This window comes from Xyrauchen texanus, chromosome 11 (genome assembly GCF_025860055.1).
Source record: "Xyrauchen texanus isolate HMW12.3.18 chromosome 11, RBS_HiC_50CHRs, whole genome shotgun sequence".
Taxonomy (NCBI): Eukaryota; Metazoa; Chordata; class Actinopteri; order Cypriniformes; family Catostomidae; genus Xyrauchen; species Xyrauchen texanus.
Window position 1 is genome coordinate 12,611,566 of NC_068286.1, and position 17,320 is coordinate 12,628,885.

At 39.1% G+C, this 17,320-nt stretch overlaps 1 protein-coding gene across 2 annotated transcripts in view; it reads left to right on the forward strand.

Annotated features, from left to right (window-relative positions):
- Positions 1–17,320, forward strand: part of ctnna2 (catenin (cadherin-associated protein), alpha 2) — a 717,220-nt gene that overhangs the window by 31,794 nt on the left and 668,106 nt on the right. For both annotated transcript variants that reach the window (XM_052137026.1, XM_052137027.1), the window contains exon 2: positions 2,865–2,971. In XM_052137026.1, the coding sequence (XP_051992986.1) occupies positions 2,870–2,971 (102 nt within the window). In that variant the 5' untranslated portion in view covers positions 2,865–2,869. The remainder of the gene's footprint in view (positions 1–2,864; positions 2,972–17,320) is intronic.

The following is a 17,320-nucleotide window of genomic DNA, read 5'->3' on the forward strand; positions in this document are numbered from 1 at the left end:
GAAGACAATAATAAAAAAACAATTATAAATGTAAAAATAATAATAATGATGATAATAATCACTGAAATCTAAATCATGGTTCGAGGTGAATGTGTTTTTGTATTATTTTATATATTTTCTTTTATTTTACAGGCTGCAGAGTTGCATTCACAATGAACTGCTCTGTGGAAATAAAGCAAATGATCTCAAAGCACCTCCTGAGCTGAGATGTCTGAGGTCATTTGCAGCACTCATAGACGATACTGTTCATGCAATACAAAACAAAAATCTAAAATTCAGAAGACAGAAAAAAGACAGTGAGAAACTTTTAGATGCTCGTGTTCCATGAGACTGCACGCCTCCGTATCAGCATGTCATATATGCACATAGATGGCTTTTCTGTCATCTGTTCTTGGTAATATAATAAAGTTTCTTCTAGCACATGTCTGTGTGTGTTTATGTACAAATTATTTGTAATTTTAATTTGATAATAATAATAGCCTAATAATACTACTACTACTTAGGGCTGCTCAATGAATCAAAAACTAATAGCGATTTCGATTACGGCTTTCGATTAAGGGACCGGTAGTGTATTATCACGACCGGCCCGCCCTCCACCCTGCCACATTCCTCCCTCATTCTCTCAGGCAGGGGAGCCCCCAGCATGACGTACACCCCACCCCCCTTTCCCTGGTGAGGGGCGTGCCTCTTGCCCCGTCTGCCGGCAGGTCATCCCCATCTACCTGGATGAGGGAGGGGACAAGGGGAGGGAAGCTAAAATAATTAAATAGGAGGGGTACTTCCTGTAACAGTGTAGTACCCCCAAAAAAAAAAAAAACACCATAACATTTTAAATGAGAGGGAAAAGGTGAACGCGGAGCAGCAGTGAGAGAGGGAGAGGAGGGAGAGATAAAACAAAACACTTCTCTGATACACCGTAGCTTGTTCCTCAGCCACTCTTCCACCCTCTAACGAACGACAGCCGCGACTCTCCAGGTGGATCAGAGGCAGTCCTCCAGCCCCTGGCGGACGGAATGCCCCGCCGCGTTCTCGGGGAACAGAAGGGGTCTCCCCTGGCCCTGGCAGCGGTTCTCCCACTCCAGGCGGTCGGCAGCGAGCACCTCCCCGCTCGCAGTCGGCGGTCTCAGACCCCGCCGCGTTTCAGTGGCTGGTAGGTGACTCCTCCGCCCCTGGCCGCGGCCCTGACCGCTCCAGGCTGTCGGTTAGGATCCCCATCTCCCCTCGCGGTCGGCGGCCATCGTCCTCTTCCAGGCGGCCGGGCTCCTCGTCCCCCGGCAGATGGCCGTGTCTGCTCCACTGGGGAGGACGGTAGTGGCGAGAACTCTACTACAGCGTATCCCTCCTCCTTCCCGGGTATCGGCACCAGTGTAAAGAAGTCAGTGGAAAGGAGAAGGCGAGAACCAGCTTGATAATATAAATAATATTTTTAATGATAAACTTAAACAAACACACACATGACGGACATGTCCGTTAACGATCTCTCTCTCTTGCACCACCGTCTGTCATCGGCCTTAATCCCTCTCGGAGGCTTGATTAGCCTGATAAGGGACCAGGTGTGTATGATCACGACCCGGCCCCGCCCTCCACCCTGCCACAGTAGGCCAATGTGAATTTGATTTGTACAAAATAGCAATAAAATAAGCCAGCATAAAGAATATGGCATGAAAAGCATATTTCAGGAATCACGCGGCTGTGGCTCAGTTGGTAGAACGGTTCGATTCCCAGCCCACACGACTCCACATGCCGTGGACAAGACACTGAACCCCAAGTTGCTCCAAATGGCAGGCTAATGCCTTGCATGGCAGCTCTGCCATCATTAGTGTATGAATGTGTGTGTGAATGGGTGATTGGACACAGTGTAAAGCACTTTGGTATCCTCTAAGATTAAAAAAAGTGCTATATAAGTGCAGACAATTTACCATCTAGATAGTGTGTGTTTGTTTGTTTCTTACCACATTAAATTTGGGATAATTAATCTGACTTGCACAACAATCCCTAAAACCCGTGTGTGGATCTCATCACATTCTGAAGACATTAGCCTTTAATTTAGTGCTTGATCTCCTCGTCTCAATATTTTATATGCTCTGCATTTCCTTCCAAAGTATCCTGGTGTTTGAGCATCTGTTATTTTTATCAAGGTCCCTGATCATTTCAGTTTGACTATAAAGGAATTGATCGCCCATCATGAAAATTCAGTAAAATGTTAAAATACTAACTTTTTAAACTTGTAGCCACAAAGTAAACATTATGTGTGTTAACATGATTTCAGTACGATAAAATCACACTCTAACCTTTTCTGTGGAAAGTTATATCAGATTTTTACTGCTCAGATAACACCGTAACCTCGTTTTTTTCTTTTTTTTTAAAGCAAAGGAGGGACAAGTCAAAATTATGTTTTAACACGATTGCACAAATTCTGTTGATTTTGCTTAACTTGTATTTAACCCTGATTATTCCTTTAAGTTTATTGTTAAGATTTGTGAAATTTTGTATTACTTTTTTTTATAATCATTATATTACTAGACCACTAGAGTGTGTGTTTGTTTCTTTCCATAATAAAATCTTACTTGCAAAACAATCACGCACACCAAATGAAGACATTAACCTTTAAAGTAATTCCTCATCTCCCCATCTGAATGTTTTATAGTCTCAGTTTTTAACATTTTAGTTTGACCGATGTGTAACATTAAAGGACTTTCCAAAATGAAGAGGCTATTCTTTATTATTAACAGATGTGCAGCAGCTTGTCTGCCTTTGATTCTTTTTTTATGAAGGTTATAAAGCAGCAATACCTGAAATACAAATAGGTCTGCATCTTTCACAAACGCTCACTCTTTTTTTCTGTTTCGCTTGTCTTTTTACAGTAAACATGACAAGTGCCACGTCCCCAATCTTGCTAAAATGGGACCCCAAGAGTCTGGAGATTCGCACGCTGACTGTGGAAAGGCTGCTGGAGCCACTGGTCACACAGGTAAAGATGTTAGAATTTTATAACAGCTGGTTAAAACAAGAAATGCTTCAATGTGATGAAATTCTTATTATTTTGGTTTCGAGGCAAACACTGTATTGACTTCCTAAATTACTTTTCTGCAGTTTTGTTGATAAATTCAACTTTTGGTGTAGTATTGTTTTTTTGTTTGATTTAACTTGAGTAGTTGTACAATATGTACTTTTCAGTTGATGACACTGATGCCAATGTCTGGTAAAGAGAAACGTTGTTAGGCATGAAAGCAACAACAAACGAGTACACTTGACTCCACACTTGGCCAAAGACGGCATCATAATTCCTTCTCTCATCCTGCACCTCGATGACACACTTCCACAGCACCCCCAGTGGACTCAGTTGTAACTGCAAGATTTCAGCGTTGCACACAGCAAGCGAATGTGCAAAGGAAAACCAATTTTGTAATATTCCAGTAGTGTTTTTAATATTCAGCTGGGGCAGATCTATCACTGGATTACTCATGCACATCACAAAATTTTAGACAAAAGCCGATTTATTCAGAATTGACAAGGTTTTTAGTAGATTTGCAACTGATATACATGGAAGGTATTCACATCTTTTAAAGGAATAGTAAATTAAAATGATCTAATCATTTACTCACCATTATGCCATCCCAGATGTATATGACTTTCTTTATTCTGCTGAACACAAATGAAGATTTTCAGAAGAATTGCTCAGCTCTTTTAGTCCATACAATGCAAGTGAATGGGTGCCAACATTTTGAAGCTCAAAAAATCACTTAAGTCAGCATAAAATTAATCCATAAGACTCCAGTGGGTAAACCAATGTCTTCAGAAGTGATATGATGGTGAAACAAATAACTTGTACATACTTCTTGTGTTTTTGGTGATTCACATTCTCCATGTATACCACCCTCTACTGGGCAGGGAGAAGAATTTCTAGCAAAAAATATATATATATATTTATCTGTTTATCACACGCTCCTATCATATCACTTCTGAAGATATGGATTTAACTACTAAAGTCTTATGGGTTACTTTTATGCTGACTTAGTTTATTTTTTTGTAGCATAAAAAATCTATTATTGGCCAATATTGATAATTTCCAAATTGTTTGATTGATATATTAGTGTATCACTAGTTAAAGTCAATATATTGAAAATTTACACAATTTACAATTTTTACTTTATTTTGTCATTATACTTTTATAATTTAGGATTGATGTTTTAAATCTCCCAATGAATTTAACTTATTGATTCTTTAAAATCACAATGCCAATGATGGTGTCTGAAAGTATTTATTAATATCTAGTAGAGAGAAAAGGGCAACTAGCTAATATATTTCCCTTGAATGTGCAGAGATTGTCGAAGTCTGAAGAACAACAAAGTTCCCTATATTTGTTTTGCCTGCAATGTCGCTGAGCTATTGTCTCCTAAACCAACTATTCTTAAAATGTCTTGGTGGCTTTCTTAGGGAACTTGCTTGAACTGAGTGTTGGTCTGAATAGAGACCATATTTCTAAAAAAAAAAAAAAAACTCTACAAAATGAGAAACTGGGCAACATTTTCTAGAGCAGAAGAAACACATTCTGTCTTTTTTTGGACACATTAATTGATGGCTGAGTGCAGACATACATCTTTATAGTGTATAATGTTCTACAGCTCACGCCTGCATTTTCTTTGAGAGAAACTGGAAAATATAACTCTTGAAGAAATAGTTCTTACAAAAATGTAAATGCTGTCATTATATATATATATATATATATATATATATATATATATATATATATATATATATTTTTTGTCCCAACTTTTCTTTCTTCAGTGACACACAAAAGAGATCTTAAGGAGAATGTTCAAGCTTCTATTTTCCATACAAATTTGGAGTTTTGAAAGCTACTGCAGAGGAGAAGATTATCAGTGAATAATGGTAGAAACTGTGGTTTGTTCTTCAATCAAAGTTATCATTTGGCTTGAGAAGACTTGGAATTAACCATGCAGGTCGCATGGACTACTTTTATGGTACTTTTTGCAATGAATGGTGAAGAGCTGCTTGTTTTGTGTTTCACTGACAAAAAATATTATGGGTTTGGAATTACATGAGGGTAAGTAAATGATGACTATTTTTATTTCATTTAATCATTCATTTAGTCATGTCACCACCACTTCACTGTGTTACAGAGTTGTCGCTCTGCTGTTGTTCCAGCAATTTTTCTCTTCTGCAAGCACATACACACACATGCTTTGATCTGATGAAGATATACCTCAATCTCTCACAAAGGTACCGTTGTCATGATCAAAATGCCCTGAAGCAGAATATTCTTTTTTTTGGGTCTGTCTTGCTATTATGTCATCTGCTCGCTTTGATCTCAAAGGGGTCAGTCCGTCAAATGGTGTTGGCCTAAAGGTTTCTGAACATTAGGAGCTAATTCAGATTCAGTTTAAAGTGTTAATAGTCAAGGATGTGAAGTAGTACAGCTCTAATTAGATATCACTAGACTCTCTATGTTGACAAATGAAAATGTTGTTTCAGTCATTTCTCTCACAATATGTTTTACAGGAAATGTGTAATGGCTCGGAACGACAGAAGCAGCCTTTGGAAGAGAGAAAGTGAGAGTTTGATTTCAGATAAACAAGCAGAGAAAAACATTTGCTCTCTAGGCGAGAGACTGATTGATATGACCAATTTAAAGCTTTTTTAGAGTTCACTGATTAGATTTCATCTTTCTTCCCTCGCCGTTAGCTTTCTTTCTCTTCTTTTTGGCTCTTCTGGAAAATTCTGCTTAAGCTTGTAGTTGCATTTTAGAACATGGTAGCTTGTTTCTAGCTGGTCCAATCTGTTTTTTTAAGTGTGTTAAGCTGGTCATTAAGTGGGAAATGCTGGTCATTGGCTGATTGCTGACTTCTATCTGCCATGGAACACAAAAGAAGATGCTAAGCAGTGTGTTAGTCTCAGTCACCATTCACTTTGATTTTATCTTTTTTCCATACAATGAGAATGGTTACAGAGGCTGTCATTCTGCCTAACATCTCCTTTAAAAGCTGGTATGACCAACCTGTAGCAGGTCTGTTGCTGGTCCAAGATGGTCTTTGAGCTTGGTACCAGCTAATGACCAGCTAAAATAATTTTGGACCAGCTAGAAACCAAATTTCATAGTCCAAATCCCATTTTAAGATGGATTTTCCAACAGAGTTCCCTCTCACACAATCCTCATAACAATATAAGAACTCCCCCCAAGTTGTTTGCCTCAGCTTTTTCATTGTTTTGTCACATAATGGAGGCATATGGTACAAGCAATCATGGGAATGCTAATGGATTTCTAACATGATGTTAATGCTTCATTTGGAACTACCACAGAAAGCAGACCGGCAAACTCACTCTATTATGATCTCAGGAGGGATTGTTGAAATACACCAGCTAGACCTTTCACTTACAGACAAGAAACACTGAGGTTTGCTGGTGTAGAATTATCTTGTGATTCAAGCAAAAAAAAAAAAACTTCTCCTAATAGCCAAGTTGGAGTCGAATGTCTTGCCGAGAGTTCTGTACCCCCTTGAAGAAGGCAAATAGACAACTGAAAGATTACCAATGATTCTAAATCATACGGATACCTGGAGAGATTGGATGTTAAACACCCACTAACAAGAATCTAACCTTGGAGTAATTCAAAGTTCAACACATAATTCTCTTTCATTTCATAGGGTGCTATCAAGGACAAACGTGTCAGCTATTGAAAGCTTGAGTGAATGCACAAACACATTGACAGGTTTTTTTATTGGAGTGACACCTCAACAAAGTATTCTGTAAAATGAGCCTGTCTCCTTGAGACAGTTTAAAGTCAATAAGGGTGGTAAGATAGATGAGTACTGATTTAAGGTGAAATCTGAGGGATGAACTTGAAAACCATCTAAGATGTGGTGAAACAAAACTAATGCCTTGTATATTGTGATGCTTCAACACAGGCTTCAAGATATGTGTGGACACAGTGTTGAGCAGAAATGGAGCACTGTTAATAAAATGAATGGGAGAAATTTGAATGGTATGGAATGGAAGTAGAAAAGGTAGTCCCCTCTTACAGATAAAAGAGCTAATTACCTTTTAGATACAGACATCACCTGTCACACTCTAAAAAAATATGGGTTAAAAACAACCCAAATTGTTTTTTTTTAACCCAACCGCTGTTTAACTATGGGACAGAAGACATTTTGTGCTAATCCAACCGAGGTAGTTGGGTTGTTAATTTTAACCCAGCAAATTAGTTTTTTTTTCAACCCAAAGGATGGTTTCATTTTTACAAACATGCTTGGTTAATTTTACATAAAAAATGAGTTAATATTTTCAGGGTTATTTTTATCCTTTCAAAATGTCAAAGTTACCACATTATAAACAAATATGTCAACATGGTATCATCTTTATTCTTTTATTATTAACATTTTACCTCAAAGATCCAAGATCTTATAGAATAAAACTAAATCACAAATTGTATTTATAATAAACAATGCTAAAGCATTCAATACAAACACAATTGTATTATTATAATTTGAAGTGTATACAGTTGAAAACCAATGTAAATGCATTAACATTTATGAAAATTCATGAACTCTAAAATACCTCAAGGTGCAATAAAACAGTTGCCTCTACAATCAACCCATATTATTTATCCAAAATATTGTACCCCAAAATATATATTATGTCCATGTAAAATTAAAACTAACATACACTACCTCATATACGCTATAGAACATTGTTTAAACAAAGAACCCTTATTATTTTCATCTATTTACAAGCGTGCAGTGCCGAGTGTATACATTTCACAGATGGAGATTCTCTTCCCTCCATCTCATAAACTTTTTGAATGAACTCCCAAACATGCACACACTGTTTATGGTAGCTGATATCAAAAATGTAAAAAGCTTTAAAGCACACATCCACTGCCCCAACAAGTGTGCTTTGCTCTAGAGCCCCTCCTGCTAGAATATCAAATGCCTGGAGCCCATGAGTCCATTCTGAAATGACAGGACATTGGGGTAAGGTCTTGATGCCTCAGCCTGCTGGAGTTATTCCACCATATTTGTTCCAACCTATAGGACAGACAAAGCAAATTAATTAAGGTAAAACAGAGAGGAGGGGAAAAAAATCAACCCAAATTGTTGTCATTGAAGCAGTCTTCAGAAAAATATAGGTTTTAGAATATGAAATGTGATAAAATTAAAAAAATGAATGCCACAATATATTTTTAGGTTAGTATTTAAGCAGTACAAACATTGTGTAAAGATCTTGTAAATGGTCACCATTTCTTTTAAGATTACTGCCATTTTACACACATTTTTAACTTCACTAGTTTATTGTAAATGGTCCTGCAGTGTAAAAGTTCAACTCTATGTTGTAGGCTATTTCAATTCTATGAGGTTATAAAACCTACCCACTCCCTTCACATAAAAATTAGTCTACAGACTGTTAAACATGCAACCTAGGAAGTCGGGGAAGGTCTAATTTTTTAAGTTGTGTTACAAGCCGTTCACACATTGGCAAAAAAAAAAAAAAAAAAAAAACATTAATACTTGAACATTTTTACATATAGTACCTTTAAATAATGTCTGTAATATTCAAATTTAATAACATTTTTGGTGATATCAAAAATTTGAATGTAATTCCCTAATGCAAATTGTATTATCAGCATAGTCATTAGAAACACCTTCCACTGACTGCTATGACTACTTTGTAAAGAGAATTAACAAAGCAGTCATAGTGAGTATGCATCAAACACGTCAATAAGCTCATGGTCAAAAGAGCATACTTTGAAAGACTGAGTGTTCGAGAATATCCATCCAAGCTAAAGAATTGTTTTTGGCCTTTATGGCTTTATTGGATAGTAGGGATAGGAAACAACAGGGATGCTTACATTCAAAACTATTTCCAAGTTCAGGAAACTGCCATTCAATTATCTTCTCCTGTACAAAGCAATCCATTAATGTATTATCAGACCACCTGAAACATAAAACTACATCAAACAGTTATTTGTATTTATGATTTATTATTAGACCATATCTACTTATTTGTTGAATTAATGACTGGGATAATTCATTCTAGGCAGCACATTAATTCAACTTCAAAATATGTTAAAAGCATGTCATGATCCAAAATGCCCACGAAAGATAACTCAGCAACTGGGTTGTTTTGACTCAGCACTGCAGTAATTGCGGTGGGAGATGGGCAACTTTGACTGTTTACATGGACACAAGAAACTGTTCAGAAATGTATTGCAAAAGCTGCTTAAGTGGTGTATGTTATGGACAAAAATCTTATTTTAATAATCTGAAAAAGCAAGAAATGCGAATTTACATGACATTAATCGCGTGGCATGTACCTTCAGCTTAATTAAAGCCAAAGCCAAAGCTAATTAAACTAGCGGTTAATTTAACTATTTATGTAATAGTTAATTTAAGTAATGGTTTTATATATAAATATATTGATACGAACCTTGTTTCTCCAAATAAATTCAACAAACTGTCTGTGCTGAAAACCGCTGCCTCCACCTGAGGCCAATTCAAACAGCCTGCATGCCACGTCAAGTACCAGCACTGACTCGCTGAGTTGATTTGACTCAAGGATCTGGGCTGATGCGTCAGGGTGGGGGAGGGGTGTATTGATTCAAATGTCAGTGAAAATGACCCAGCCATTAAAGGGTAACTAAACACCTGCTCAGAGTCTGACTCCACCCACTAGAAATATTTGAACATGCTGGAAAAGTGGGCAGACCCCGGCGGGGATAGAGGGAACGAACCGAGTCGCGGGGCTGAGCGGGGGGTGCACCTGAGACTCGTAGTGACGGATTAATTGACAGCTGCTGTCAGACTCTATGTTATTATTATTCCTCACACGGTCGCAAGACGACATGTACATGAATCTGGCGTGGTGAGCTGGAACCTGCTTACGTCAGCTGTCACCGCTACGTCACAAAGTACCGCAACAGCCAATAGGAAAATTCAACTGCAGTAGCCACCGTTCAACCTGAAGAGGGCAGCACTCAGACGTTTTTACACCATATATTGTAGAATTAAAACACTTTATACACAAATGTCAAAAAAATTACTTGAATCAATGACCAGTACTAATAAAGCCCAATGCTTACAGATCATTAACTAAAAAAAGTTGGTTTAGGGTTTAGTTACCCTTTAACCCAGCTGTTGGGTTACACAAAACTACACAACACTGATAAAATAACCCAATTAAATTACCCAAAAGGCACAACCCAGCTGTAAAGTTTGGTGCTCAAGGAGTCAAGAGGAGACGCAGGAGTAGAAACTTTAAATCCTTTAATCACAATAACAGGAGTGGAACAAAAACTGGAGTGGAACATATGCTGGCGTGACATCAAACATAACAATTCAAGGACTGACAACTACTGACAAAACTAGAAGGTATATATATATACACTTGGAACTTAATGAGGGAATTACATACAGGTGGGTATATCGAGGGAATGATCGGGGCAGTGACTTCTGGGAAACATAGTACAGGAAAGAACTTCAAAATAAGAGCCCTTGAATGTGGTGAAGACAGACTGTGACATCAGCGTTTGGGTAGAAAAAATAACCCAGCATTTTTTTAGAGTGCAGTCAACTTGAGAAAGCACATGCACCTTTGCTGAACCAGCCTGAAAATGAATGTTGTTTTTTTTAGCGTAATCTGAGTTAAAGAAGCGCATGATACCATTATTGTTTGATTTTACTGCTGATTTTAAATATGTTCTTTTATTGTAATCTTGACCAAACTTTTTGTAGATATATTTTTTTCCATATTCAGGTAGAAAGGAGGTGTACTTTTAAACTGCTTGTTTACATTGAAAATAGCTGCCCAGCCCAAGAATTTCAACTTAAAAGTCAAGGCAAAAAACAGTGAATACACCCCGCTCTGAGTCTGACTCCACCCACTAGCAATATTTGAAAAATGCTCGAAAAGTGGGCAGACCCCAGCGGGATAGAGGGGACGAACCGAGGGCGGGGATGGGGGGGGGGGGTTATGCACCTGAGACCCGTAGTGACAGATTAATTGACAGCTGCTGTCAGACTCTAAAATGGAGAGTGACTAGAGTGACGCAAGTAGCTTTGCCACGGAGCGGTCTTTTGAAGTCGAGGACCTTTCTCCCCCACCTTCACCTGAAGTGGAGGAGGGTGAATTGTCTGTGGACACAGGGCCGGAGCCATATCAATTCGAGCCGCTGCCTCAAACTGCGGTTTTAACTCCCTGTTGAGCATCCGAGTGCGCATTCACCTTCACTCGCGTGCAGGAAAAACAAACGAAACGCTGTTCAGTGATGTTTATCCTTTTAGCAGGATTTTTATTTAGCAAGCTTCACTTGAACATAACATCAGTTGGCTGTTCTCTCAACTTAGAAGAATGTGACGTAAAGCGTAACGTCATCATGTACAAAACCGTATACCTCCAAATAAAACTATACAGGTAGTCAATAGCGTAATATCCGCGCGTTTGTCGGCCCCAGAGGATTAACTTTAGACTAACCATAAATTGTGATTCAAATATATATGATCACTCACCTCAAGACGCCGCTGAGGTTGTGGAGTCCATGCAGGAGGAGCAGCGTTTGGCACTGCGTCGCTTTTCAGCGCGAGCTGTTTGGAGAAGCCCATTTCCACCTCCATTGCGTTGGAGAAGCAATCCCGCATAAAATGCAGTTTGCACACTCCTACAGCTCTAGGCGGGAACACGCGGTCTTTCAGAACAAGGACGTGCAACCCCTGGCGTCTAATTTCCAAGTCTATATGGAAAGCAATACAGTCCAGCAGTGCTGTTGCAACCAGCAACATTACACCTACCTACCATCCTGACCACTGTACTAAATACAGATAATCTACGCTAACTTGAAGCTATCCTAACTGGCCTTAATACTATGCTACTAACTAACTATGCTTCTAACAATACTACACTAACAAATATGCTAATTAACTACCTAGGCTACACGAAATAATCTAAATAACTATATAAATGCTATGCTAAATAGATGCTAAAATACTCTATCCTGATCGTTTTCAATACTCGCAATTCCAACTCCTGACTCGCTACAGTGGTTTTGACGAAACAAGATGGTTTTTATACTGCCATGGGCGTGGTAGCTCGTACCAAGGGCGTGGTGAGCTGGAACCTGCTTACGTCAGCTGTCACCGCTTACGTCACGAAGTACTGCAAACAGCCAATAGGAAAATTCAACTGCAGTAGCCACCGTTCAACCTGAAGAGGGCAGCACTCAGACGTTTTTACACCATATATTGTAGAATTAAAACACTTCATACACAAATGTAAAAAAAATTACTTGAATCAATGACCAGGACTAATAAAGCCCCATTCTTACAGATCATTAACTAAAAAAAGTTGGTTTAGGGTTTAGTTACCCTTTAAGGATCAGATACACAGGGTCCAGCCAGGGTCATGAGGCTTGGGAGGCAGCTACAGAACAGGGATGGGCAAGTCGCTGGAGTCTCTGGTAAGTCGGACTGATCAGCTGAAGGAGTCTCTGGAGGAGCAGGCAGAACCGCTGTAGGAAGTCTCTGGAAGAGTGAGCTCAACCACTGGAGGAAGAGTCTCTGGATTAGTGGGCGGAGCCATGAAAGACTCTGTGGGAGGAGCTGTGGAAGGCAGAGCCGTGGGAGGCTCGAAGGGTGGAGCTGCGGAAGGCGTAACCATGGGAGGCTTGTGGTGCGAAGCCGTGGAAGGCAGAGCCATGGGAGGCTTGAGGAGCAAAGCCGTGGAAGGCGGAGCCACGGGAGGCAAAGCCGTGGAAGTCGGAGCCATAGGCGGAGGTCCTAGGGGTGAAGCCGCGGAAGGCGGAGCCATGGGAGGCTCGAGGCTAAGTGTCCTGGATGACTGGGCAAAAACCTCCATGGTCGTGAGCATGGACATAGACTTGGGAACAATCTCGGTATTCGTGAACACTGGCAGAGACTTGGGAACGACCTCCATGATCGTGCACACTGGCAGAGACTCTGGAATGACCTCCGTGGTCATGAGTATGGGCTGAGACTATGGAACAACCTCTATGGTCCTGAGCATGGGTTGAGACTGGGGAATGATCTTCGTGGTCGTAAGAATAGGCAGAAACTGTGGAACGACCTCTGTGGTCATGAGTACTGGCAGTGACTGAGAACTGGGAACTAAACAAGAATTTCAACATAAAAGTCAAGGCAAAAAACAGGGAATATGTGACAGTGCACTTTTTCTGCCTCTCTCTAAGTCTGTTCTTTCCCCCTGTTTCTCTATAATATCTCAACCTGTGGTACATTTATGCAGTCATTTTGATTTATGGCTGTCTCTAAATTCAAACAATAGTTCAGCATATTCAGTTGAGGTGAAACTTAAATCATGTGACTGAATGTGACAGCTTCACGTCAGCAGATGCGCTCAGGCTGTTGAGGTGCTGAATTTTTAAAGTGATTTAAAATGCGCCCATTTGGCATAGACTGGCAGTGAATCAAGGTCATGACTGTGGAGAAGGATGGGGAGAAACGGGTCCTTCTGGGTGTGGACTGGACCGTAGACCAGGGATGTGTGACACACTGATTGAGCTATGCACTGTGGATTTGACATTTCAATGTAGGCAGCTATAGGACTGCACTTTGGATGACCACATGATGTCATTGGCTGGCCCCTACCCTCAAAGCTACTTTAAGTTACACTTAATAATTTACTCTTATAATAACTTTTATTAATAACATCAGGCATTGTTAGTGGTGCTTGGTAAGGCAAGTGACACTATTGCTATTGGTCATACTTTGCAGTGTTTTCATCTGTGTTTTGCCCCTCAGGCTTTGTATTTCATCACACTAACTCTGGCTGGCAAAAGAGTTGGAGTGCTGTTATAAGAAAATAACTAAATATTAAAAATACAGTTTCCCACTGTTTCCAAAAAATGTGGTTCACTTAATGCAACTTCTTTTTTTGTGGTATATTTAGATATAAGTGATGGATACATGGAAATATCACTCAAAAATGTTCCTCACACTCAAGGCAAAAAACATCTCCATTGCAAGTTATGGGTCAACTGATATGGTTTGTTCAGGGCCGATACCAATAATGATTATTAGTAATCAAAAATATCTTTGTTTATTATCAATAGGCTCAAAACATGTTGAAAAATAAAGCTAATTTAACATTTAAAAAATTTAAAGCCAGGGGAGAGAGGCAACTCGTATGGAGCATGAAAGGACATTCACTAGTTTGCCCTTCCGTCCAGCACTGGCTTTTAATGGTAAATTGATTTAGCTTGATGTTTCCGGCAAAGGGTCTCCACGAAGACTTGCTTGTGGTGGCGGGATAGAGGCAGTTGCCACGTTGACACCTGATGGCAGCAGAGTGGTTGGCTGCTGGCAGACCTTTAAAGCATGGGGTGAACAGAATAATGGATATTATGATTGGATTGGATAAAGGATATTATGAATGAACTGATGACGTGTACTTGAGTCTCCCTGAAAGAACAAACGCATACGCTTCCATCTATATCAGAAAAACTCAGAACAGCATAGCATAAAGGGCATAATCATCTATTGATGAACAATAAAATAATGAAGTATCGTCTCTTTGGTGTAAGCCTCCATCTGATGGTCCGGGCAAATTTAAGTGAACCATCAAATACTGCCAGGGAAGGCGGCAGATGCGAGGAGCATTGTTTGTGCAATACATTTGAAAGGATAACAATGCTATGAGAAAAAGAGGGAGGGGAGAATCGTTTGTGAGGTTTGATGCTCAGAGCCTTGATATGGGTGAGCATTTGTTGTTCAATAACCTTGACAAGAGTAACCAAATCTTATGATATGTATGTACCCTGAATTGGGTGAACATTTGGTTGTGCAATATCTTTGAAAATAGTAACCAGTGTTCATGACACATGAAAGTGAAAAGGGACATTGGTTATGCAATACCCTTGAAAATGATAACCAAAGCTTATGTACATGAAGGAAAGGGGGCATTGGTTGTGCAATACCCTTGAAAAGAGTAAACAGTGCTTGCAATGTTTTTGAGCCCTAAATTGGAGTTTTTGATCATGTGTTTTATTCTTGAAAAGAATAACCAAAGCTTGAAATGTATGAAATGGAGCATTGTTGTGCAATACCCTTGAAAAAGATAACAATGCTGGGGAAAAATGAGAGATGGGAGCATTGTTGTACAATACTCTTTGTATGCGTGTGTGTGTGTGTGTGTGTGTGTGTGTGTGTGTGTGTGTGATTCTACCACCACCCGAGCTGTAGTAAAATGGTACATTTTATGCTTTGCTTGATATGAGCTGAGCTTGTTTAATTTGAATGCAGTTTTTTTTGTGATTCTACCACCACCAGAGTTGTAAGAAAATGGTGCCTTTGATGCATTGCTTACTATGAGCTGAGCTTGGTTGATTAAATGCAGGTTGGGATGTATGTATTTGTCTTGTATGATGAAATAGACCATCGTCCCAGCGTCTTAATGGAGGACTCACAAAGTCCTCATGAAATAGCTATTTTAGCAGCTCCTCTCCTGAAGGAATGGCCAGAAAACTTCTGAAGGGAGTGACTGCAGCATATTAGCATTTCGGAAAGATGAGATGCAAACCAGTGGCGAGTCATGGGTCCCCACACCTCAAAATAACAGGAAATGCCATGAGATAAAAAAACTTCTTCTAAAAGAATGTCATCAAATTTAAAAATAACATGTTCTGAGAGTGGAAATAAGGAGGTATAAGTGCTAGGAAGCCATTTATCAGGAATGTTAGGGGAAATTTCTGATACCTCTTCGAATTACCTGGATGGAAAGAAGAAAATACTGGGCAATTCGGGTGAATGACATATAGCATGAAACTGAATGCCCACCACCATTTTATTTATGGGTGCGGTTTCAATAAATGGATGTTAAAACAGAAACAATGGAAGCACAGTATAATTTGAGCATTTTGATGTAGGCTTTGGTGAAGACGATACCATGCCCAGCCTTGAATGGGGTTAAAGTATGTGAAGCGAAAGATAAGTGATGTTTGAAGTCGAAGCTCTGATAAAAACCAGCAACACAACGCATGGTCCATGACATGTAAATCTTCAGTCGACTGAATATGAGGTATCTACTTTGCAAGAATGCTAATCCGGCTCGGTTTATCAAGAGAGAACAAATCGTACTTACCTGCTGCTAAATGGAATCTGCCCTGACCACAAATATATTAACAGTGAAAGGATCGGAGAGTAAAATGCATTGTAACTTTAAATACATAGTTGTAGAAATAACGTAGAAAGAATTATGAGGAAGGTTGTCTTACCAGCCGATATGAAAAATTTACTGCAGTGGAATTGAAATAATGAGCTTTTGAAATTTTGAACCTGTGAAAAACTTATCCGACACAGGTTTATGCAACTTACCTGCTACATATAAAACCTAAAAATTAACCATATATATTATTATATGGTTACTGTTACTAAAACCAAGTTACCATATGGATACTACAGTAATCCTGTAGTAAAAACATGTTTACTACAGCTGGGGTTACTATGTTAATACAATATTACTACAGTAAATCCATGGTAAGTTTTCGTAAGGGTATCAATTATTAAAGAGGATTAAAGATCATTATCAATGTTTTAACAACTCTGTAAAAAACCTGTAAAAATGGTCACTTCTAGGGTTGTCATTATTAGTGTGAATAACTCCAGATGCTTTTTTTTCTGTCATTACCTCAGGAAAGCACTGCTCCCTCTTTGAAAGACCACTGTAACAGAAAGGATGAGTGCTGTCTGTGACTGATGTGTATTGTAGCATTTCTGCTTGCCAAGATGAGCGGAGAAAATAGTTCCTGTGCCATGCAACTATAGCTAATATAAGTATTTTTTTCCACTTTGAAGATAATGAGATGCATAAATATTCATGTTATCTAAATAATAATGTCACTAGTTAATATATTTTTTTTTAAATAAAAACAACATCAGAAACTACATTTTGTGTGTTTGACACCACAGAGTATCGATACTTTAGTATTGATCTGCCCATCCCTACTGTGGATATGCATCACTCCCCTGTTTGGCTGATCATAAAAGCAGCCAAATGAATCACGCTGGTAATGACATTAGCTGTTGAAAAACAGAAATGTAATGAGCGGAACCTGACACTTGGTGTCAGAGACGCACAAACAACAGCGGTGCTTCCATATTTTGAGAACGCAGAAGCAGACATATGACCAGAAAAACAATGTATCATCTTAACTTAATGGAGTAATAGACCCAGTGCGATATGTACTTGTGCATCACGACATGCATGAAGAACAGATCTTGATTCCCTGATAGGGGTACACTCAGGCATGCAACACGGTGACTGCATCATGAATTGTGAA